We start from the raw sequence: 24,204 nt of genomic DNA, 5'->3' as shown, positions 1-24,204 counted from the left end.
CAAACACAGGAATGACAGTGGGTTGGGGTGTGGCAGCTGAGTAGGGACTGCATTTTGTGCCCTGTGGTCCTTTATGTGCCATACATGTTTATGTCTGTGTGACATTGCCTGAGAGGTAGGGAGCATGCTTTACACAGAAGGCAGGGTTGAAGCCCGCTGAGGATTAGTAACCTGATGGGTTTTAAAGGAAATAGAACCCACATCAACTTGACCATGGGAGAGAAAACTGGACAGGACTTTGAGGATCTTTATCATTTAATCTTGCTTCGTCCCTTCTGCCCACTGATGTTGTAAGAGTTAAAGAAGCACAAAATGTCTTTGCACACACACATTCTCCCTCAGCCTTCTCTTTTCCCATCCCTAGGCTTATCGACTGTGCAGTAGAGATGGATAGGTATTGTCAACAGAGCTCAACACTTGAATGTTGACCAAACCATTATATGAGAATATTCAGAACTACTCAAACTCTAAGTATCACTTTCATTTTCAATGAGACGATGGGATATTACATAAATTATAAAATTGAGATAAAAGCAAATAATTTAACATGTATGAAGGAACGTGCTTAGCAGAACATGTGTGATAAACTCTGAAAAATTTGTCCTTTCCCCCATATATGTGTGATACATATATATGTGTGTGTGTGTGTGTGTGTGTGTGTGTGTGTGTGTGTGTGTGTGTGTATCACAGATAGGTCCAGTTTTAAACATAAATACAAAAAAAGACAAATTGAGTATCTGAACCTAGGTTTATGACTTTTAGGGAATATCTTGAGTCTCCAGTAAAGCAGTGAATTCATAGCTGAAAGAAAGAGAAAGACAAAGGCAGAGACATAGAGAGACAGGATCATAGACAGAGACACAGAGAGAAAGAATTAACTGCAATGGAGGGAACCTGTCAAAACTGCTGCTGGTACCTAATTTATGTCCAATTAGAGGAGCGCCAGGGCATCATTCTGTGCAAACAGATGGCAGACATTAGGACTGTCAGCAAAAGGAGCTCCCTCACTAATTTACAAGCTAGGTAGCATGTTCCATAAGCCAGCAGTTATGCTTTCCTAGGGAGAAGCAAAAGAACACCATTGTAACCAATCATAAATGTCAGACTTTGATTCTAAAAAAAAAAACGCTCATTGTCAAATCAGAAAATAATGACTAGAGAGCTGTTCCCTCCAACAGCATTTCCCGAAGATTATTATCTTTTACCCTATCCATTATCTTCAGACCCTCCAATGTTGGTCCCACAATGCCATTTGACTACCTGTCTTTCCGACGCTGACATCATATCTGATGTCCCACATCCTCTTCCCTTTGCTCTAAAGGCATCAAATACACCCGTTTTTCATCTCCGCATGTCTTCCTTCCATTGTTTCATCTTCCAGGCCTTTACTTTAGGCTTTGCATTAATTTGGGTAAAAGCTAATTAAGGATCAAGATATTTCTGTACAAGGGTTATCTGATTTTGATGATATGCCCCCTGATGATTAAAAGGTGCATGAAAATCCAGAAAAATGGTTTAGGTTTTCAGGAACCTTCAGGGAATGGAAGAGAGATGATGCGAGAGGAAAGACTTAGAGCCTACAGTTCATTCACACACATTCTAGCCACATGCATAAAGTTGGTTTCCTGAGGGATTACGTGCCAATGGTAACTTGTCCACCTAGGTCACCTGTCTCTTCTTTATATAGCATGCCATTCTCAGTCCACGTGATTGGACTATTGAGACTCTATTTGCCACATCGTCTGTGGCTATTTTACTTAATTGAGAGGGTAATAATCCTAAAATGTTTCATAGTGTTAGCTTTTCCTAAAACCTAAGAGAATTTTATTGTGGTTCATTTTGGGGGGAAAGAAAGTTTGGGTGATGTGAGGATATTGGCAGGATGGTTTTGAGAAAACAAATGTGTCTTGATAGAATGATGTCTGCTAAATCATTTGGCCTGCTCTTTTTTCTGTAATGAAGTTGTTATTGAAACTGTTTCAAAGCTGTTATTGACTGATTTTTCAAAGACATGTACTAAGTAGGAAAGATAAAATCCAGAAATTTAAAAGAAAGACACTGTATTAGTTTAGCTTAATGATGTGAGTTGAATTATAGTCTTTCCTTACCAAGTGTGAAACAAGAACATTTCCATAAAAGAAGGATATTCCAGGAATAAAGTCATGGAAAAAAGATGGAAGGGTGGCTCTTCATGATGCTTGCTTTCCCTGCTGCCTTAAACTGGTCACAGACCTTCCACTGATGCTGGTCCTTCCAGCAATGACAAACAGCTTCTCTGGCTGGGATGTGCATTGAGGAGTTCCCGACTCAACTCAGTGGCTGAACCAGAGGTCACTCCTTATCTGCCCTGCATTAGCCATCCCTAACCATATCCTTGTCATTATGAAATTTCAAGGCAAATATATGAATGGTTTCTAGCCCTACTCTATTACACAAAGAACAGAGTATTTCTCAGATTCTATGGACTCTGTTACAAGCTCAACATAATTAATACATTGATTGGAAATGACAAAACAGCACATTCTTATTTAAAAATCATTTTTGAAAAATTTGACAGGTCTTAGTTGCTTATCCAATACCTAGTAGTCAGCCATGAGATTATATACATACAAGGAACCCTAAATAGAACCAGCAGGATGTGTGTGTGTGTGTGTGTGTGTATGTGTACACAATTAAAAAAAGAGGTCATGTATTTAAGAAGGAGTAAAGCAGGAAGGCAGAGCATGAGAAGACTTGGAGGGACAAGAGAGAAGGAAGGGAGTGATGTGATCATATTTAATTTTTTAAAAAGTTCATTATGTGAAATTCTCAATGAAGTAATAAAAATTTTAATAGAGCAAAGAAAATTTTCTAAGAAATTAGGTGAATCAGAAATATTCTAAAAGATGTTTTAAAAGGTGACAGAGAAAGCTTCCTCTGTAGAGGACAGATACTGACCTCAGGTTTGTGGGATGTAGTCTGTCACTAAGGCTCATGTCTACCATCTAGCTTCAAAGATACCCTGTTATAACCTCTTCTCAAGATGAACTCTGCTTTGTAGGTGGCAATCAAAGTCTAGGAGTATCACTCAGATCACACTGTTTAATTGTAATAATTAGTAAGACAGATGGTAAAGGTGCATTCTTACATTTCTGTGTCTTTTGGTAAATCTTAGGATTTTAAAATAGAAAGACTGAAAATCCACTCTTACAAACCATCTAGTTAAGAAACAAGAGTCGAGTCCCAGAAGGAATATAGATTTCCAGCTCTTTATTGCTGTAGACTAAGCTACACACCTCATAGCATGTGCTAATTATGCCTCATCTGCATCATTTAATGCTATGAATGATCGAGGTAGGAAACATATACTTACATAATAGAATAAGCACATATTGAGCCTCCGTTATGTGTTAAATTTTAGACTCAGTGCTATTACACACACACACACACACACACACACACACACAGACAGTTGCCTTCAAAGAGAACTGAACCTCTGAATAAACAGATAAGATCAAAACAAAGAAGAAACTAATACTGATGTTTATAAACTGAATTTTGTCTGGCGCTAATTCTACTAATACTTTTTTTAAAAAAAAAAAGAAATAAAGAAAATATCAGTGAGTAAAATGCTTCAGTTTCAAATGTTTCAAATGACATTCCATTTGGGTAAACACCATCACAAGTCAGATCCCAACCACTTTGGTTAAATAGTTGGAATTAATTGATTAACATGTCATGTCCATTAATTCAGTTATTTTAGTTAACTACATCAAAAGTATGCAGGCCCTTACTGACTTATTTTCCTTGTGTCTCATGAGAAATTGCCCTGTTACTGTTTTCCTCTGTGCCGTGTTCCTTTTACTCGCCATGGCATGCATCTCCACTAGCTATTTTGATTTGCATTCTCCAATTTAAGAAAAGACAGAATCTGTTTGTTTAGTTTGTTTCTGTTTTCTTGTTTTAAACAGTCTCAGAAATGATAGTAAGAACTCAATAGATAGTTTTGGTGATGAATGAGTACATGACCCTCTATCAGTCTTGGTCTTATCAGGATGGAGAGAATATAATAACTTGAATATGAAGGACGAGGTGTAAACAATTAGAAACTATGGCAGATGACTAGAGAAATAAGGTGTGTTTACTGAGAAGTTGAAAGCATATGGAAACAGCAGCTGTAAGGAGTAATCCCTACCTAATCCCAAAAACGTGTTCCCATGGGATCTTTACCTGTCTTCTTTTCTGTCTTCCCTTCTCTTCTCTCAGTTCTACTGAGACAAAGAACTGGACCTTATTACTGAGTATGGTTTCTGAAACACACTGCTGTTGAGAGCTTAGTGGGTAAAAGCATGGGTTGCTCTTTCCAAGAACACAGGTTCAATTCCCAGCATCCACATGGTATCTCATAAGGTCTGTAATGATGCTTCCTGGGAAACCAATACTCACTTCTGGCCTCTGTGGGTACTGCACATGTGCACATAGTGAACAGACATATATGTAATCATGTTGACAAATGTTTCTGTTCCACTCAGTCCTGCAGCCATTCAGTCTCAAAGAAACACACAGATATCTACATTAATTATAAATTGGTTGACCTAGTAGCTCAGGATTCTTACTAACTCTTACATCCTACATTAACCCATAATTCTTGTGTGTGTCAGCCATGTGGCTTGGTACCTTTTATCAGTGAGGTATTCTTGCTTCCTCTGTGTCTGGCTTCCTTTGTCATGACTACAGACTCAGCCTCTACTCTTCCCAGAATTCTCCTGTTCTGGTTGTCCCACCTAAACTTCCTGCCTGGTTGCCCTGCCTATACTTCCTGCCTGGCTACTGGCCAATCAGCATTTTATTAAAGCAATACAAGCAATAAATCTTTAAAGGGTAGAAGACCATTGTCCCATAGCACAATCAAAATACCCATACATATAAATAATAGTAGTATCAAATTTAAAACTCACTATTGTTGACATCTGGGGACTAGGTACTTGGTTTGTGTTGGGGTGTTTGGGATGGGAGTGAGGGCATGCATGTCTTTTGCACTGCATAATGTTTAACAATAGTCTGACCTATCTACTTTCTACTTAATACTACTAATTCCCCAGAGTGATAAAAATCATCTAATATCCCCTGGTCAAAAAAAAAAAAACACCTATCTAGGAAGAATACAGCCAATAAGTGACAGCTGTAAAGTAGTTGATGTGTCACGCCAGTTGAAAAGCTATGTCAGGGGATGTCGTCTGGCCATTGGGTACTGGAGAGTACATACTGGAGGAATCACAAGCACACACTGGGATGTGGAAGCAAAATGCTTCATTCTCGCTTTGTTTCTTCAGTACTGACGGCATGCCATTGCTAATCAGCAAGGGAGAATTATTTACAATGTAAGACACACTGTCAAATGGGAGTGAAAGGGCTGAAAAAATCTGCATGTGGGGATGAATGCCTATAATCCCCGTACTTGAGGGGCTAAGGCAGGAAAATCATTGTGAGTTTAAAGTCAGTCTAACTTACTGTAGCTAGACCCTACTTGTAAAAAATATAAAAAAATAACGCAAACAGAGATGAAAGAAGGGAGAGAGAAAAATTAAGAACCAGGACACATTCCAAACCGAATCCTATTCTACCGCCCAGGGACACAAAGATGAAGAACAGCAGCTTCTCCTGTCGATATTAACTTGTAATCCTAACAATACAAGGATGAACAAATGCTTGATAAGAGCCGAGGGCAGAAGAAGGTGTTTTGCCTGAAGCATTCAAGGAACTTCTTGGACAAAGTGATATATGAGCTAAGTTCTTTTAAGTATGAGTAGGAGTTTTACAAATAGAGGAAGAAAAAAATGAATGCAGGTACTCAGGGGGAGCAGGGCGTGTACAAACACAGACTCGATAGCTTTTGTGCAGTACCAGCCGGAATACGGTAAGAACAGAGGACTTACAGAAAAAACTAGGTAAAAAAATCGCACAGGTAGAGGTTGAGAGATGAGTTTGGGAAGAAGAATTGGGGACAGCTCATCAGGAAATCTTCAAACAGAGGCTAGATAGACAACGGATCATCAGGAGTTAGGCAGTGAGTTCAACAGTTAAGTGCACTGGCTGCTTTTTGCTGTGAACCAGGGATCTAATCCCAGCACCTACATGGTGACTCACAACTGTCTATAAGTCCAGTTTCTTTGTTATCTCCACAGGTACTATGCATTTATGTGCATATATGTATCATACATACATACACACACATACACACAGACATACACAGGAAAAGTGTCATACATATAAAGTAGAAAACCAACAAGTTCATATTGTTTTAAAAGAAATCCCCAGTGTCTCCAACTAAAGAATCTGGTCTTATCCTTTGAAAACTAGGGGACAGTGGAGAGCTGCTGTTGCTCCTTCATGTGTTTGTCTTTGAAGGAAGGGAGCAGAAAAATATTGGTTACAGCACAGAGAAGTAGCAGCGGGAGACGGTTAGGGTAAAGTCACAACAGCCCTAAGGAATGTCTGTTAAGGTGGAGAGTTTTAGCCCCAAGGTTGCACTAGAGTCTAAAGCAGATTTGGGAGATTCTGAAAGGTTCCAGGTGAGAGGAAAGTCTCTCCTGCAGAGACCCAGTGGTTGTCTACAGGTCAGCGATGTGGGAGGGAAAGCCAGTTGTGACAGGGGAGAGTGATTGCTTTGGCTGTGGACATGCTAAGTTCCAGCTCCTTCAGATGCTCGGAATTAAGTGATCATCACCAGCTAGAAATGCTTTGGATTTCCTCTAACATTCAGAAGGCAAATGGAAGTTGATACTGGAGTTCATAATAAATCCCTTAAAATTTAAGCGTCCTTGGTTTAAATCATTATTTTATTTTATATTAATGATAAATAATTCCATTTTCCAGTCAATACTTGAAAGTTTACTACATTTTTGAGGCTTGTATTTTTATCCTTTTTTTAAAAATTTGTTTGAAACTTCAGCACTGCTTTGAGACTCACAGACTGTCTATATGGAAAGATAATGAAATAAACCCCAAAATATGTTTTATTTTCTAAAATTTGAACATTAAACAGTAATCCTTAAAACAAAGTAACCTTTCAAATATCACCTTTGCCTGCTGAGCAGTGGTTCTAGATGTTTCTTTGGGGAGGCAATTTTAACATATTTTGCAGTACAGGGGTGGGCAGAAGCCAGAAGTACTTTCAGATAGAAGTCTGACTGTCAGGTTAAAAACAATGGGAAAATCATTAAAGTTGAAATCTGCTCCAGATACTCACTTCACATTTTTGGTAGAGTTAAGTAGATTTGCTTATTTTAGTGGCACACTTCCCTGGTGAGACAGTCATTATAGGCCCAGCTGGGTCACAAAGAATGAAGAGTTTCCTTTTCTTTTCAACATGTCTCACAGTTGGTACTCCTCTGAAGCACACAGTGCAGGGACAGGAATGGGATCAACATCAGCCACAATCACAGGGATGCCTCAGCCCTGACCAAGTGTAACAACAGAAGCCCTTTCAGAATTTATCTCTTGGGATGAGATACAGTGGTCACCTTATCTGCAAGCCCTTCTACAGCCATTGAGTTGAATTAATTTTGAGTAGATAGCAAAGTATCAAAGGCAACTCATGATTTAGCAGCTGATAAGGAAGGTGCTATCTATCGTGCTAGCTGAATTGGAGATGGTTAATAAGTTATCATTGAGAAAGAAACCTAAATAGCAGCAGTTAATGAGTCCTTTTTCTCTGGCTTCACAAGATGTGTCTCTCTCTTATTTTATATCTCTAATATAATCTATGCTATACAGTTATATATGTAATAACCACCAAAAAAGAGGGAATTCAGAAAAGCATTAAGTACTTGTCTTTTAAAAGTAACTATTGTTAAATTCTGTCAACTTTTAGTATATTTAATGAAACTGGTCATTCCACCTTGACTTTTTTTTCTGTTTTATCCACACCAAGCAATAGCGTTAATGCATTACATACCCACCGAGGTTGACATAGAAGAAGATATGCAGACAAGGACAAATTAAACAGATTGTTTCTCCTCACAGCATGCCTGTTGGAAATGCTGTTTGTCTCCCCTACGAAATGAATGAAGCTTCAGAAAGTCTGAACATCATGTTTCAAAATGTATAACCTGTAAACAGGGTTAATGACACTAACCCTCATGACTCAGCACGTCACACTGATGATTGATTATAACCATACTCAGTTTCTCTGTCTTCCTACAGCTTTATCTGTACTTAGGCATGTAAGTCACTTTTAGCCTTAGTTTGTCAAGAGTTCTGTGCACAGACTTCTTTCCTTACCTTCAGAACTATTTCCCTGGAGAGACACACAGTAGGGGGATTACTGGTTGTAAGGTCAGCTTGTTTTAAAATAATTTTCTAGACCCATTACATAATTTGCCCCTCGATGGCAATGCATGGGAATGTATTTCCTGCCACCACAGCCAGCTTAAGTTTTCGATGGAAATAATTTTAAAAGACACAATAATGGTGAGTCGGTCCAAGGCATGAAGTATATCTCAACCTTAGGGGAGTGCATTTCACCTTCGTTTCTCTCATGATTTCTGTATGGAGCTTAGTTATTAACAATTAAAACTATGAAGATCTGTGCATTGTTTGACAATTGCATCTTTATCCTAGGGGAAAATAAATACATTTTAGAAGCTTCAGAAAACTGGAAGAAGAGAAAAAAAATCAAGATAACCTTCTTTGAATTGTCAAAAGTAAATAGTAAAGGTCAACAGAGTGCCTGGAAGAGAGGGCAAGCTAGAAAGAAATGGAAATTATCTAAGCGGCTAACATGCTTAGGAGCTAGAAAACTGACTTGACAAGATTCAGCTTATTGATGGCAGATAAGGCTGTTAGTGATAGGAAGGGAAAAGCTGAGAAAAGCTGATTCATAAGCCTGACTATCTACACGTGATATTCCCGATTTGTTGTGTAGCTGCTATTTTGTGCGTTTGGGGTGAAGAACAGCTGGCAAGAGTCACTTGCCTCCTTTCAGCGTGTGTTTAGCAGAGGATGCCAGGCTCTGCAGCAGGCATCTTTACTCTCAGAGGCATCTTTCTGGCCCATTGCTTTTGTTTTAATACTCTCTTATCTGTTAATCCTGACAATAGCCCCATGGGAACAAATATACTAAAACAAGACATTAAAGAAAGGGAAACAAAGGGTTAGAGAGCTCAATGATTTGGACACAGTAACCTGCCTAGGTAGCATCTTGGGGTTATCGGACTCTAAGACCTGATTGTCCCTCTTTTGGTCGTTTGCCTTTGCTCCAACAAAATAAGTAGGAAGCCTGATTCTGTTTGAGCAATTAAAAAACAAACAAAAAAGAAGCAAGTGGAATGGAAGAGGTAAAGGTTTATAGCAGAAAATAAAGTGTGATTCCTTCACACTAAGGCTGCAAGTCTAAGTAGCCTGAGTAAGACAACAGCGGCAGAAAGGGCAAGGAGTTCCCAGGAGATTGCAAAGCTGAGCCTGAGGAGCTCCAGTATAAAGGAAAGTTCCGAGAACACCAAGATTTGCACTCTGGGTTGCAGTACATAAAAAGGCCATTAGGACAGCAGATGTAGGAGCAAGGGCGGAGAGAGGCTGCTATGTGCAGTTATGGAGAAACTGAAGAATACGAGGTGTCAGGGAGAGACAGGCAATGCCCTACAGTGGTAGATGTGTGGATAGGAAGAGGTCAGTGATAACCTCGGGACCTGAACTGAAGACTTAAGAATAAGGTTAGATTTTGAGAATCTGTAAAGAAAGATTTGATTAGTGTACAACATAAGAACTAGATCATATTCAACGTTAGACACTTGGTATGTAATGAATATAGAGTTTCTGGTGAATTATATAGCCTTCCCAAGCCTTGTCTCACGTCTACGTTGCTAGCCTGGGAACACAGGCAATGTCTTGAGGCATTTCTGTTATTACAGTAGATTTGCTGTTCATGTCTTGGGGGCAGAGAGCAGGGCTTCTCCTAAACATTTTATAATGCCCTGGGCAGCTCTCCACAATCCGGAGAGCTATCCTGTCAAATACATCAGTTTAGGTGAGTATAAGAAATCCTGATGTAAGCTTCCTATAAAGTGGATCACTGTGGTTGCCTTGTAGGGTTGTGAGGTTTCTGTTAGATAAAGCAAACATGAAACAATAAATGTGTATCAGAACTTAGGTATTTAAGGAAAATAACTCTATTGGTAGAGTGGGGAAAAAAAGAGGTTTGAGTAGATATTACAGCCCCCAAAGACTCAGGTATTTGAATGCTTGACCAATAGGGACTAGCACTATTAGGAGGTGTGGCTTTGTTGGAGGAGGCAAGCCACTGTGGCGGTGGTCTTTGAGATCCCCTATACTCCACCACACCCAGTGTGGCTCACAGTCAGTTCTGCTGCCTGCACATCAAGACAGGAAACTCTCAGCTATCTATCTCCCCAGCACCACGTCTGTCTGCACGCCACGCTGTCTGCATGCTTGATGATAATGGACTAAACCTCTGAAACTGTAAGCCAGCCCCAATTAAATGCTTTCCTTTATAAGTGTTGCCGTGGTCATGGTGTCTCTTCACAGCTAGAAACCTTAACTAAGACAGATGGCAAAGACAACGATTTCAGTAACTTACATTAACAGGATGGTGGACAGAGAAGTGTGTGTGTGCACTGTCATGTATGCAGGCAGCGGTGCAGAGGGAGAAGGTGAACATGAGGAAATCAGCAGTCAGGAGCAAAGAAGCAGCCTCTGGTGGTCTGCAAACACATATTTCTATATCCAGGGAATGCAGCCATTCTGTCCCTGAGTAGGACCCTGAACTACTCCTGTCCTTGGGGTTACTTGAGGACAGTTTGTGGTCAGCCAGCTCCCTCTGCCCCACTTTGTGATTAGCTGTAGGGCATTGTTTAGTCCATCTTGGGCGTGGCGATTTCCCACCCGCTGAGGGGGGGGGGAATTCTTGTGCAGCAACTAGGTATTTAAGAATTTCCCCAAGGTTGAATAACTGGCATTCGGCTGATCTCCTTTCGAATGACCCAGGTCTCTTGTGTGTTCTTTCAATCTCCAGGCCTTTGCCCGACTCGCATACAGTACAGTGGTGCACAAAGTGTACCAAGAGGGTGACACAGAATCGGGTGTTACAGTCCCTAAACCTCAGATGGCTCATGGAGGAGGGGAATGGTGAAGAAGAACACAAGGCTAACAGTAACGATCACTTTGAGGGGCAGTTGCAGAAAGAGTGAAAGACAGAGGAGAGTGTAATGGGTTGAACAGTAAAACAAAAAAAGTACAAGGGACAGGAGGACACTAATTTTAACCAGCTGTCTGGCCACAAAGGATAATTTTATGATACAGGGTTAGAGGCACTGTAAGGCTAATGATGGAAAGAAGAGTCTGAAGGGAGGACAACCAGTGAAGAAGGTATTGCTGATAGGACAAGAGTCAAGAGACGGAAGAGGAAAGAAGTTTTGTAATAAAAAGAAATCTGCAGGCAGGAGGGATGGCTCGGGAGCTAAGAGTGCGTCCAGCTCTTCCCGGGGGGCCTAAGTTAAGTTCTCAGCACCCGGATTGGGTGGTTCACAATTGCCAGGTGATCTGACAACTTCTTCTGGCCTCAGTGGACGCGCACACACACACACACACACACACACACACACACACACACACACACACACATGCGTGTATGGATGCATACACACATTTATACACACAAATAAGGAATGAAAGTAAGCTATTTTTTTAGGGAAAGGCCAATTTGTTGTAGAAATAGTGATAATCATCACACTGTACTGGGTGAAACCAGGACCTTAACATTTTCAAAGTTATGACTAGAAATGTTTTTTGTTTTTTTTTTTTTTTTTTGGTTTTTCGAGACAGGGTTTCCCTGTAGTTTCTAGAGCCTGTCCTGGAACTAGCTCTTTGGCCTCAAAAAAACACTTCAGTTACCTGTAGCTCAGGAGTAGCCTGTGTTGAGCACGCCAAAGGCCTGGATCCCACCTGAGAACCAAGAAGCAAAAGTAAACCAAAAGCACCCCCCCAAAATAAAGAAAACTAATTAAGAAACTAGTCCATTTACAAGGAAGGCATCCATGTACATGCCCTTCATCCTAGCACTTGGGAAGCTCAATCAGGATTGCAAATTTGAGCCCAGCGTAGGCTGCAATATCTGCTTTGGTGGGGAAATGCCCTGTTCTAGAAGGCAACATGACTCAGCAGACATCTGGTTTGCAGACACTGTGGTCTTTATCAGAAATCTCAAGAAGGCTGTGCCCAGACTGTGACCTGTTGGGGTCAAATGAAAATTTTATGTTGCTGTATCGGTAGTAACTTGTTACATGACAATAAAAAAGCAAAAAGTAATTGAATCAAAAAAAACATACATACATACACACTAGTAGGAAGTAAAGAAAATTTAAAGAAAGTTAATCTGAGGTTTGGAACAGATTAAAAAAGACTTGTGGGAGTTAGTGCTTGAATTGACCTTGGTGAATGAATAGAAGAAACCCCAGAAACAGGAAGAAAAGGCTCCAGTCAGAGAAAGTGTCTGGGGAAGGCATGACAGGCTCTCATGTTTAGTTGTTGGATGGTTCTTTGCTCCCTCACGAGAAGATCCTCAAGTTAGCACTCATGATGTGGTAAAAATCTGCATTTTAATTTTGCTGTCACCACCATTGAATTTAAAACATATTAAAATAGTGGGTAGCCATCAGAGTTGTAAACAATGGATATAGTGTTGATAATTTTTGTGGTTTTCTTAACTGTTGACTTTCTTATATCTGTGTCTGGATCCTTAGAAAATTATATTTTTTTAAAAAGAGAAGTAAAAGAGAATTTGTTCAGTGTATAATTTACAATATACATGTAAAATGTCTTTATATAACATACTCTATACAAAGAATATACAGTAAGAAGTTTTAAATGTAAATTGCATGAACTTAAAAATTAGAAGCAAATATTTTCCCAAAAAAGTGACACAAGAAAATGTCTGGATTGCCACTAATATTTCTTCATTAAGTTTATTATGTACTAATTATGTCTCTTGATCTGTACATTGAGGTCCTAACACCCAGTGTGACTGTATTAGAAGCAGCCATGAAGGAAATAATAAGGCTAAATGAGCTCATTGGATGTAACTCTAATCCCATAAAACTGGAGTCCTTGTAAGAGGCAGAAACCCACACTGAGAAGCTATTGTGAGAACGAGCTCACTAAGCAGGGACAGAGAGGCCCCACCAGAAAGCAACCGTGATCTGCCCTTGATCTCAGACTTCCAGCCTCTGCAGTGTTAGAGAAGAAGTCACTTCTGTTGTGTCAAATGTAGTCTCATGGGTTTCGCACAGCAGCACAAGAAAACTAATGTGCTCCCTCATTAGTGCCTTTCTAGACAGTGTATAGAGAACTCAGATGTTCCGATAACAGGCATTTATCCTGAAAGACTGGCCTGACCGTGGACACTGGATGCCAAAGAACAGATATGCAATTCCAAAGCACAGGCCTAGCCATTTTTCCTCTGCTTCAGCCTTCCACGTTGGGAGACAGAATGGTGTCAGCAGTAATCAGGATTCAGAGTTCAAATACCAATGGAAAGCTTACTTGTGGCTTCAGTAAGTTGTTTTAGCCTTGATTGCTCATCTGTAAAACAAGAGAAAAACCGATGTAAAAATATAAAAACTAAAAATGTGCAGTTTTTCATATTTTGATTACTATTTTTTTTATTAAACATCTTGTGTTAATTCGTGAAATTTAAGGATGTTTCTACTGTGAGTATATAATAATTCTGGAAGAAACATCTATTTTAATTTTTATTTACTGTCCTTTGACAGTTTCATACATATATAATATGTATTCTGATGATAGTAATCCCCTGATTTCCACCTCAATTCCCCCTACTTCTCTCTACAAGTCCCCTTCCCATGTGCAAGACCTTCACTGCTGTTGTTTTGAGACCACTGATTTTTACCTAGGGCCATCCGTGCAACCGTGAGTGTGGAATATCCAGCCTGAGTGAGCTCCTCAGTGGGTACCCCTAATGACAGTGACTGTCACTCCCCCAGAACCATCATTAACATAGAGTGGTAGGGTCTCTTCAGTTCTTCACCACTCAACCATTGACGGGAATAGCCCTAGTCTTGTGTAGGTCAACTAAGGCAGCCCCCATGCTGTGATATCATGATTTGTTAGTTGTGCAGTATCCAGAAGATAATATTTCATGAATATTCTCTTCTGTCTCTTACTTTATCTCCAGCTCCTTTCCTGCATATTCCCTGAGCCTTAGAGTTGGGTGATATAAACGTCTTGTTTGGGGCCGAACACTCAACCGTCTCTTATTCTCAGAGTCACGAACCGCACTCACCACCCACATTGCAATGAAAAGCTTCTCTGATTCAAGCTAAAAGTGGCATATAGTCTGTTACTATAAATGTAAGTGTTTAGAAGGCAACTTGACACTATGACAATTGAGCTAAATGAAAGTATTAAGCTGATCCCTATGATCTTAGATGACCTGGGCCATGCGTCTTTGGTCATGTTTACAGTAAGCAGAATGAACTCCTTCCTGCGACTCAGGCCTCAGATCCAGTCAGAAAGAGTTGTTGCTTCCTTAACCATTGTGAAATTATTACATCAGCATCTACTTCTTCCTGGAAGATGAATATTGCTTGCTGCATGTCGGATTAACAGCTAAATAAGACAGTCTTAAACCCTGCAGACTACGTAGTACTTTGCAGCATTGTGAAAGCCAGCCAGAATGGAGGAAGCTTCCCGCTCAGTTCCAGCCGGGTTTCTGTACAATTTGCAATCCATATATATGACATCTTCAGCAAAATAAACTTAGCAACTAGTTCTAGTTGGGCAGCCCAGAGTTATTTTTCCCAGTCATGTTATAAGAGCAAAAATGAAAAGTTCAGTGATAAATTTTTATAAGATGGTCAAGCTAGGGACTAATATCTTTACGCAAAGCATTTTCAGTCCTAAATAAAAGTTTTCTAAAAAAGATACCATAGGATAAATTTACTGTGCCCTCTAAGGGGTTCATTTATAACATTCCTACTACTTTGCAACTACATGATATTTTTTATACAGACTGTAAATGTCATACAGCTTTAAATGGTAATTTATTTAAATGTTCTTTAAAACTGTTATTTGATATAATTAATACAGAATGCACTAACTATGTTTTTTTACCTGATATAAATAAATGAAGCTTACTTTTCTTTTGTCTATTTGGAGAGGAATTTTTATAAATTAAGCAAATTGATAGCTTAAAAATAGATTCTTAAAAGTGTGCTTGAAAATATTTAATATTTAATATGTAGGATATTGTATATATTATTGTATATATTGTATATATTAGTCTCTGTCTTATAGTATTCAATTATTTAGAATAGATTATTGACTTATATAAAGATGGAACAAAGAAAACAAATCTGCTTCAAATAAGAGATGAATTTTGTAACCATATTTGGAATTTGAGACATTATTTGGAGGTTTTAGTACAGGAGTGCAGTTACTCACATACCCTTGACTGGAGACCACTCCCCTTCTGATCAGGGAAGGTCCTTGGGCAAAGTCACCCTCTTCCACCTTCCATGGAGGGCACAGCTTTAGGAGAGACACATCTGTGACAGTGATGGGGGGAAAGAGACACAGCCTCCGGAGCCAGATCCGCTGACAACCCCAGCAATCAAAGGAGAGACAGATGTCACAGCCAGATTGCACCCTATTCTGAATTTAAAAGTCTTCTTAATCAGTTTACTTTTCATTATTATTTTTATTATTTTTTTAACTCTCTGAGCCTAATACCTACATATGATTTCTAAACATTTCATAAAATATAGTATATCATGAGGATTTAATATTAATATGTCTTTTATATTTAAATACATACACATGAGTTATAAAAAAGGCTTTATAAGCTGTAAATTATGTTTAAATACTTCTCTTTATCGGCAACAGTTTCGGTCCTTGATCCTCGCATTCTGTCAATTTGGACTTTTGTCTTCCTGAGAGTTTTAAAGCCTGTTTCTCTTTAGACAAGGTCTCATCATATCCTATCTGAAGAACAAAATTATACACATTTTAGACATACCACTGGGTAATCAGCTCCCTTCAGAACGATGTTTTGGTTTAATAATGAAAACATCTTAATAGCTGAAATTATTACCCACTGAGTCAATCACCATAATGTCCTCCAGCAGACACATTTCCTAGAATGAGTAGCATCCTTTCCAATGATGCCTCTTAAGAAAAATGTCTGCAAATGTTAACATGATAGGAAACGGGTCATTATTTCCTTTCTCCCTTTCTCTGGCCTTCTTTCTGCCCTCCTCTTCCATCTGTCCCTTTCACCATTGTTCTTTCTCCCTTTCTCTCTGGCTTTCTTTTCCCTCTGCACCTTGCAGTTTTTTTTTTTTAAACTACCAGTAGTAAATGCACGGGAGACCTGACTTGTTTTCCTGTGTTCCTGCATTTGTGATATTGCATTCAAATAACACCATTTTGCTCACTTGCTGTAAAGAATCCTCCCTTGACATTTTAAAAAGATTTATTTACTTTATTCTATGTGTATGGGTGTTTGCCTGCACGTATGCCTGTGTAGCACTTTGTGCAGCACCCACAGATGCACAAATAGGGCCTCAGGTCCCCTGGATTCAGAATTACAGATGATTGTAAGCCCCATGTGGGTACTAAGAATCAAATTCAAGTCCTCTGGAAGAGCAATCAGTGCTCTTAACTGCTGAGCCGTCTTTCCAGCCCCTGCTTGACTTGTTAAAATGGGATTCCCTTCCCAGAAAATTTAACGTACAAGTGTATCTGCAGCTGCTTGTGCGCATTGAGGTATGCTGTTGAGACCGCCTGAATTAAAGAGTTTTACATAATAATAGCTCCCAACTTTTTTATGAAATTGAACCTACAGTACATATGAAATTGACTGTTTTGTTTTAAAATATTGAAATATGAAATATGTATGACTATGAGTTCAAAGAATTTAATGATTTATCTGTAGTTATTTGTTTTTATAGCTGAAAATTTTTTTCTACTTATTCAGTTGCTAAGGTTGTCAAGAGCTCTTACTAAGATCTTCAGACTATAAAAATGATGACAGAAGTCTTGTTTGTTAGACAAGTCATGCCAAAAGACCTTAAATATTCAGAAAGGCAACCACCACTGGATTCTCTAGAGTAACAGAATTTAAAGAATGAATCACTCTCAGAGAAAGGGAGAGAGAGAGAGAGAGAGAGAGAGAGAGAGAGAGAGAGAGAAACAGAGAGAGAGAAACAGAGAGAGAGAGAAACAGAGAGAGAGAGAGAGAGAGAGAGAGAGAGAGAGAGAGAGAGAGAGAGAGAATAGAGATAAACAGACAGATAGATAGAATCCACATATATACCCATATATATGTATACATGGGCTTATCAACTGTGGTCCAGCTAATCCAACAATGGCTGCCTATGAACAGAAGGTCCAAAATCCAGTAGTTATTCAACCTACAAGGCTGGATGTCTCAGCTTACCTTCAGTATATGCCAGAATTTTATAGAAGTAGGCTTTAATGCCAGTAAAAGAATGGACTTCCTCATGAGAGCAAACAGGCAAAGAGAGAGCAAGCTTCCTTCCTCCATGCCCTTTATATTGGTTGCCAGCAGAAAGTGTGATCCAGCTTAAAGGTGGATCTTCCTAACTCAAAATATCTGGATGAAAGGTTTATCTTCTCACCCCAAAGATCAAGATTAGAAGTGCCTCCACCTACCTCAAATGCCCAATCATTTGGGTTTTAGTTAATTTAGTTAAAACCAAGAATAGCTCTTCACAACTACTTATAGTACTATGTCCTCAAAGACCTGTTCGACAAGGGTCCACATAGACGTTATGTATTCCTGAAAGGGAAAAAAAGTGCACAACAAGTGGTAGAGAGCCTTCCTACTGGGTGGCAAGGCCGTTGGTTCAATGGCCAGAACTGCAAATAAACAAACAAGTCAACAAATAAGTTTATTCATTAATTCTGTAATTCTACTACATAGCTTATCAAGGTATCTTTAGTTATTTATCTAAGTCTACCTCCTTTTAAAGTACTAACTGATAGGCCTCTATTTTTTATTTCTTTTTAAAATTTACTTACATATAATAGCTGACTTTTTTGCTTTAAAGTATTTACCATTTTATTAGGATCTAATTATTCAATGTTGCAATATTCTTTTTACCAAGATTGCCCTTCAAACAAAAATTATTTACAAACAGTATATGGTCCAAAGATCCCAAAGACAAAAATATGATCTTTGGTATAGTGTATCATGAAAAGAAATCCTGTATGTTCAACCCACAGTCTGGAGTAGCAATATTTGTGTGTGTACACACTTAGCATACTTTCTGCTTTACTGTGTATATGTGTCTGTGTGTTTATGTATGATATCAGAGATACATAGATAGATATTCTACAATATTTGTATATATAGTGACCTATTCACTGTTCAAATATTGCTTAAAGTTTTAAAAGATAAAATGAAATATGCATGCAGTGATGCAAAGTTAAAAATAATATTGAATCATAGGTATTTAATGGCTCTGACTCTAAATAACAACACGGCTATACCGAGAGCAAATGAAAGACACTCCCCTGATCGCATGTCACTGCGTAACTAAGCCCAGTTTTGGATATTAGAGTTTCTCTGAAACCAGACTCACTCCAAGTTTAGATATGGACCAATATATTCTATGGGAAAATAAGAAAATTAGTCATGGGCTGGAGAGGTGGCTCAGTGGTTAAGAGCATTGCCTGATCTTTTGAAGGTCCTGAGTTCAATTCCCAGCAACCACATGGTGGCTCACAACCATCTGTAATGAGGTCTGGTGCCCTCTTCTGGCCTGCAGACAGAATATTGTATACATAATAAATAAATATTTTGAAAAAAAAATTAGTCATATAAAGAACAGTGCTGTTGGGTATAGGGGCACACACCCAGAATCCTACCAGCCAAAAGGCTGATAAAGAAGGATCATGAGTTCAAGACAACTTTTGCTGCATAATAAATTCTAGGTTAGCCTGGGCTTTAGTGTTGAATTGCTGTTCCAGAACAAACTAGCACAGGGACCTAGGGCAGAACAAAATACTTCTGTTCTTTATTTAAATGTAGCAATAAAGTGACTCCTCATGGTATTCTGTTGTACTCATATCCCAGTGCCTTGCTCAACCATCATCAGAGAAGCTTCCTCCTATAGCAGATAGGAACAAATACAGAGACCAAAAGTCAGACGCTATTGAGAGAGTGAGAGACCTTGAAACACTCAGCCATAACCAGGGTGTCTCCATCAAATCCTTTTCTCTCAGGGTTCAAGGAAACCTGTGGGATAGGAGGCAGAAAGACTCTAAAACCATCTAAAACCAGAGGCGATTAGGACACCAAGATAACAAGGTCCCCTAAACCAGTACAAGTTGATAAATCCATTATGTTAAACTTCATATTTTGGAATGAGATTCTTGATTTTCAGGGCCAGTGTCTCAAAACTTCCTTTGTGTCTCTTTTTGCATATCAGTGTGACTGTGCTGAGCACGGCAGAGCAGTGACCCAGGGATCTGAGAGAACAGCTGCCCATCATCTGTTGTTCTACTCCTCTTTATAGTTGTTTTTGCAAAAGTAATTATAAGTGAAAGCAGTTAAGTGACTTTGAAATTTAAATCATCAGGTTTTCTGCTGTGTTTCAGGAACTGACCAAGCATAATTTATTATTTCACGCTCAAACTGCATGCCCTTTAGAGATTAAGATTATGAAAAGGCTGTAGATATGAATTAGTGTTACACAGCTTGGTCTAGAATGTAAGAGACCCTAGTTTCAACCCCCAGGACTTCCAAAAAGAAATTGTACAGATGGAACAGGGAAGGTAAAATGCTTGGTGTACCAGTGTGAGAGCTAAAGCTCTCTGGTGCTCACACAAAGCCAGGCCTGGCCTAGAAGCCTGTCTGGAATCCCTGTGCTTAAAGTAGAGATAGCGATCCCCAGAGCAAACTGGCTAGCTAGAAGAAACAAATCAAGTTCTGCTTCGAGACTCTGCCTCAGTATGTAACATTGGAGAAAGATCGAAGAGGACATCTACCATCAGCCTCTGGACTTCACGTGTGAGCACACACACACACACACACACACACACACACACACACACACACGTACATACACACACAAACAGCAACATACACATGCATATACAAAAAATATAGAGGTAGAAATTATAATTTAATACATTACCTTAAAACTCCCTAGTAAGAGCCTATATAGTACTAAAATTTTTATCACTATCTTCAAAGCATGGTGATTTGAATGGAGCTATCGTAAGGATTTTTGACTAGGAAGGAGACCAATCACATCCTTCCTAGGAGTCCATCACATGTATTTACTGGGTGTAGGATTTGGGGTGGGCTTCTAACTCTGTCACAAACCCACCAATAAAATGGAGGCACTACTCACTTACAACAGACTGTACAGTGCTTGTGACACTGAGCAATGCCTGGTATAGTCACCACTCATCACTGTGCCAAATGCCCGACCGGAAGAGCTTAAGGAAAGAAAGATTCATTTCCGCTCACTATTGCAGAGGGTCTGACTGTGCTTACTTGGCTCCATGTACTCAGACAGGGTTTTGTAACAGATGAATGAGGCAAACAGAACCCACATGGGCACCAGAGACACAATACTGCCAAGGACCTGGCCTGAGTGACCGTTTCCTCCAGGGGCGGGTGTACTACCGACCAAAGTTGCCAGCACCACGTGAGACCTGAAGTTCTGGTATTATGTGACAGTCCAGACAGATTTCTATCGAGTTTCTTCCGTATTTCTCCTCCAATCTATTTCAGTGCTTGCCAAAATGGCAGGTGCAAAAAAGTTATTGTATCTGGCTGTGTTCAGTAAATTTTAAGGGAATTCTAATATGTGTATTCATTACGGTTTTTTCTCTATAACATTTTATATTTTAAGCATAGGATAGATAACTCTTCACTATATAAAGTAAATCTAAAGAGAGTTCTAGGTACATAGTCAGTATTGAATAGATTGGCTTTAAGTAGTTAATCTTCCTACTTCATGGCAAAGTAAGTTTGCTTTCACTTTCTTACATAGGTTAACTTTTCTATAATTCTTAATTTGCCTATTATGATTGTTGTTGCATGAGGAGCGGATCCCTTGTTTGATCCTGCTGCCCGACTAGCTTAAACCCGAAATAACCACAAAAAAACTGTATTCATTAAAACACTGCTTGACCCATTAGCTCTAGTTTCTTATTGGCTAATTCTTACATCTTAATTTAACCCATTTCTATTAATCTGTGTATCACCACGAGGTCGTGGCTTACTGAGAAAGATTCAGCATGTCTGATTCTGGCGGCTTCATGGCGGTTCTCTGACTCTGCTTTCTTTCTCCCAGAATTCAGTTCTGTCTTCTCCACCTACCTAAATTCTGCTCTATCAACTAGGCCAAGGCAGTTTCTTTATTCATTATCCAATGAAAGCAATACACAAACAGAAGGAACTCCTACACCAGATTATTTTCTTTCTTTTCCATAGAGATGCCTCTGTTGCTTGCCTTCTAGAGGTTGTATGAAATTAATAAAAATCAATGCTAGTTATTTGGCAGAGTAGGCATTTCCTCATTGGAAGATTTTTTTGTTATTTATTTGTTAAGAGATTGACTTACAGTTCGCATAGTCTAGATTTCAGTCCACCCAGTTGGCTCAATATCTGTTTTTTCCAGGCGTGGTTGTTAAATGTGATTAGATGTTGGGTACAGAGGTTGACCAGATAGAAGAAGCCCCTGACCTCCTGATTATTACCACCTGATCAAAGGAAATTCTACTATTTAATATATTTCTTAGCAATGTATCTAAGTTGCTTGAATTTACTTTTATTAAGATGCCTTTAAATCATTTCACTATTCATGACTAGTTGCCATTATCTTGACTTTGCAGAGGACTTAACTTGATCACTCTGGTTTTCCTCTGACAGCTCATTCAAGCATTTGATTGGAGGACTGGATGATGTTTCAAACAAAGCATATGAAGATGCAGAAGCGAAAGCAAAGTAAGTGTGATTCACTTTGGGGACTTTATCTTGATAAAAATGATTTTAATAAGATAAGGTCAAATATTTGAACTTCATGTTAGTGCTCTGGCAGTAAGACTCTGATTACTTAAAAGAACTATTAAGAAACTTGTTACACAATACGCTTACTTAAGATGGCACTTTTCAACATGAAATCTTAAGTTTGTAAAGATTAACTCAAGAAGGTAAGTGGTAGTTTAAAATCCAATGTAAACAATTACAATAAAAGATGTAATTGTCAGACTAAATATACTTTCTGATGGTATTAGATGCTAAATATCTCATTAACTATAATTTTATATAAATAAAGTTCTTCTACAAAGATGATTTACTAGAAAACAAAGCTTTAATGTTTGACAAAGATGGGATATATTCAAAATTCTTTTTACTTCAAAGAAAAGTATGTTACTTTAAAAACCATGGTCTTCATAATCCTCTCACTTCTCACCAATACAACTGATAATTAATATCCTATGGGACAGCAGAAGGAATAAACAGATAAAAGTTAGTGATAAGTCCATATTTATGCCAAAATTTTATCAGTAATTTTGTAGTGACCTTAAGTACAAAGAAGTAAAATATTTTGCCCCAAGAATCCATGAAAATAACATTTGACCTAGGAGTAAAATATTAAGAACTGCAGATATGCAAATTAGACGCCTAGTGACTGTCTTAAAAATGTGAGCAGCTACTTCAGACTTACAGAAAAAGCCACTCACTGTCTTATGGAACGCAGTCGAGCTGCTCTGCTATATATCTGTTTTCTTGCCGCTCTGGATAGATGGATTTCACATAACTTCTATTATTCAAGTAGAAGTCGATACCAATCTCAGCCTTAAAATTACCAGCGGTGGGAAAGTAACTGTGAACGAGACCCTTCTCAACATCTATTGGCTTTGTAGACATAACAGCGAGACTGTGTGAGTTCAGACCACTCATGGATTCACTTACACATGGGGCACATTCAGGGAAGAAGGAAATGAGTGTACTTAATCCAGGTTTAGACAGTTAGAAGGAAGATTTGACCACCATTGTCCACACAGTACTATAAACCAGAACAAAAGGTAAGCCTTTGTCCCTCCGCTCTCTCTTGGTCATGACTCCCAACACCTGTCTCTCAACCTCAGATAGCATATCTTTAAAGTGGTAGCTACTGCTGCATTATAATTGAGGGTATTATGCAAAGCCTTTGTAAATTGCTACAAAAGTAGATGAGCTTGTTGAGATAATCTTTGAAAATATGCTTTGACATGACCATGATAACAGATATTAATTATTCCATATACATGAAGATATTTTGCATGACTAAGAAGTATTTAATCTTTTATAACTTCTCATATTTATGCAGTAATTTATTAAATCATACTTAAATTAGAAAATATTCATAGATACAGTTTTATAAAACAATAACAGTTTGACCAAACAGTTTTAATTATGGAATAAGGAATAATAAAATGACTGTCTATATCAAGATACTTCCCAATGTTGTTTGACCAGTAGATTTGCTAGACTATAATTTGGACATCAGGAAACAAACATACAGTCTTAGGGTATACAATGTGTTTTGATATATGTATTAATTAGAAACTGATCACAGTAACTAAGTTTACTAACCCTATCTATCACCTCACATAAGTTACTCTTGTGTATGTATGTGGTGAATTGGTCAAATTCTGATTAAATTAGTCACTGACATAGTCAATAACCACAGACTTGATTGGAATTATTGATTTGGTTATCTATGGATAGGTTCAACTACCAGATTGTATCATTCATTAGTCAGATTAATCAACAATTAGAACAACTATCCACTGGATCAAACTTGCTTATAGAGCCCTCTGATTAGATCAGTTGCTAATCTTATCAATTGCTGGGGAATAGACTTCTGCTCAGACAGCCTGCTGATGAATAGGCTGTCTCAGAAGTCACATTGTCTTAGCAAACTTCATTCAGAAAAGACTTATCTTAAATTGTTGGAATATTACTAAAACCAAGTGAATGTATACTTACTATTCTTTAGTGTTAATCATTACTTAGAAAGTATAAATAATTTGTTTTAAAAAAAAATCAACACACGTCCCTGATCTGAATTCTAGAGAGAATGATAAGTTCATTCTTTGAAATTGTCTCATAACAAACAAACGTTAGATGTACATTTGTACAGTGCTAACAAATAGCATCAT

At 38.5% G+C, this 24,204-nt stretch overlaps 1 protein-coding gene across 3 annotated transcripts in view; it reads left to right on the top strand.

Annotated features, from left to right (window-relative positions):
• Prkg1 (protein kinase cGMP-dependent 1) overlaps positions 1-24,204 on the top strand; it is a 1,221,673-nt gene that overhangs the window by 1,002,345 nt on the left and 195,124 nt on the right. For all 3 annotated transcript variants that reach the window (XM_038325478.1, XM_038325472.1, XM_038325483.1), the window contains one exon: positions 21,926-22,000. In XM_038325478.1, the coding sequence (XP_038181406.1) occupies positions 21,926-22,000 (75 nt within the window). The remainder of the gene's footprint in view (positions 1-21,925; positions 22,001-24,204) is intronic.

This window comes from Arvicola amphibius, chromosome 1, assembly GCF_903992535.2.
Source record: "Arvicola amphibius chromosome 1, mArvAmp1.2, whole genome shotgun sequence".
Classification (NCBI taxonomy): domain Eukaryota; kingdom Metazoa; phylum Chordata; class Mammalia; order Rodentia; family Cricetidae; genus Arvicola; species Arvicola amphibius.
This window is presented reverse-complemented; position numbering and strand designations above follow the sequence as displayed.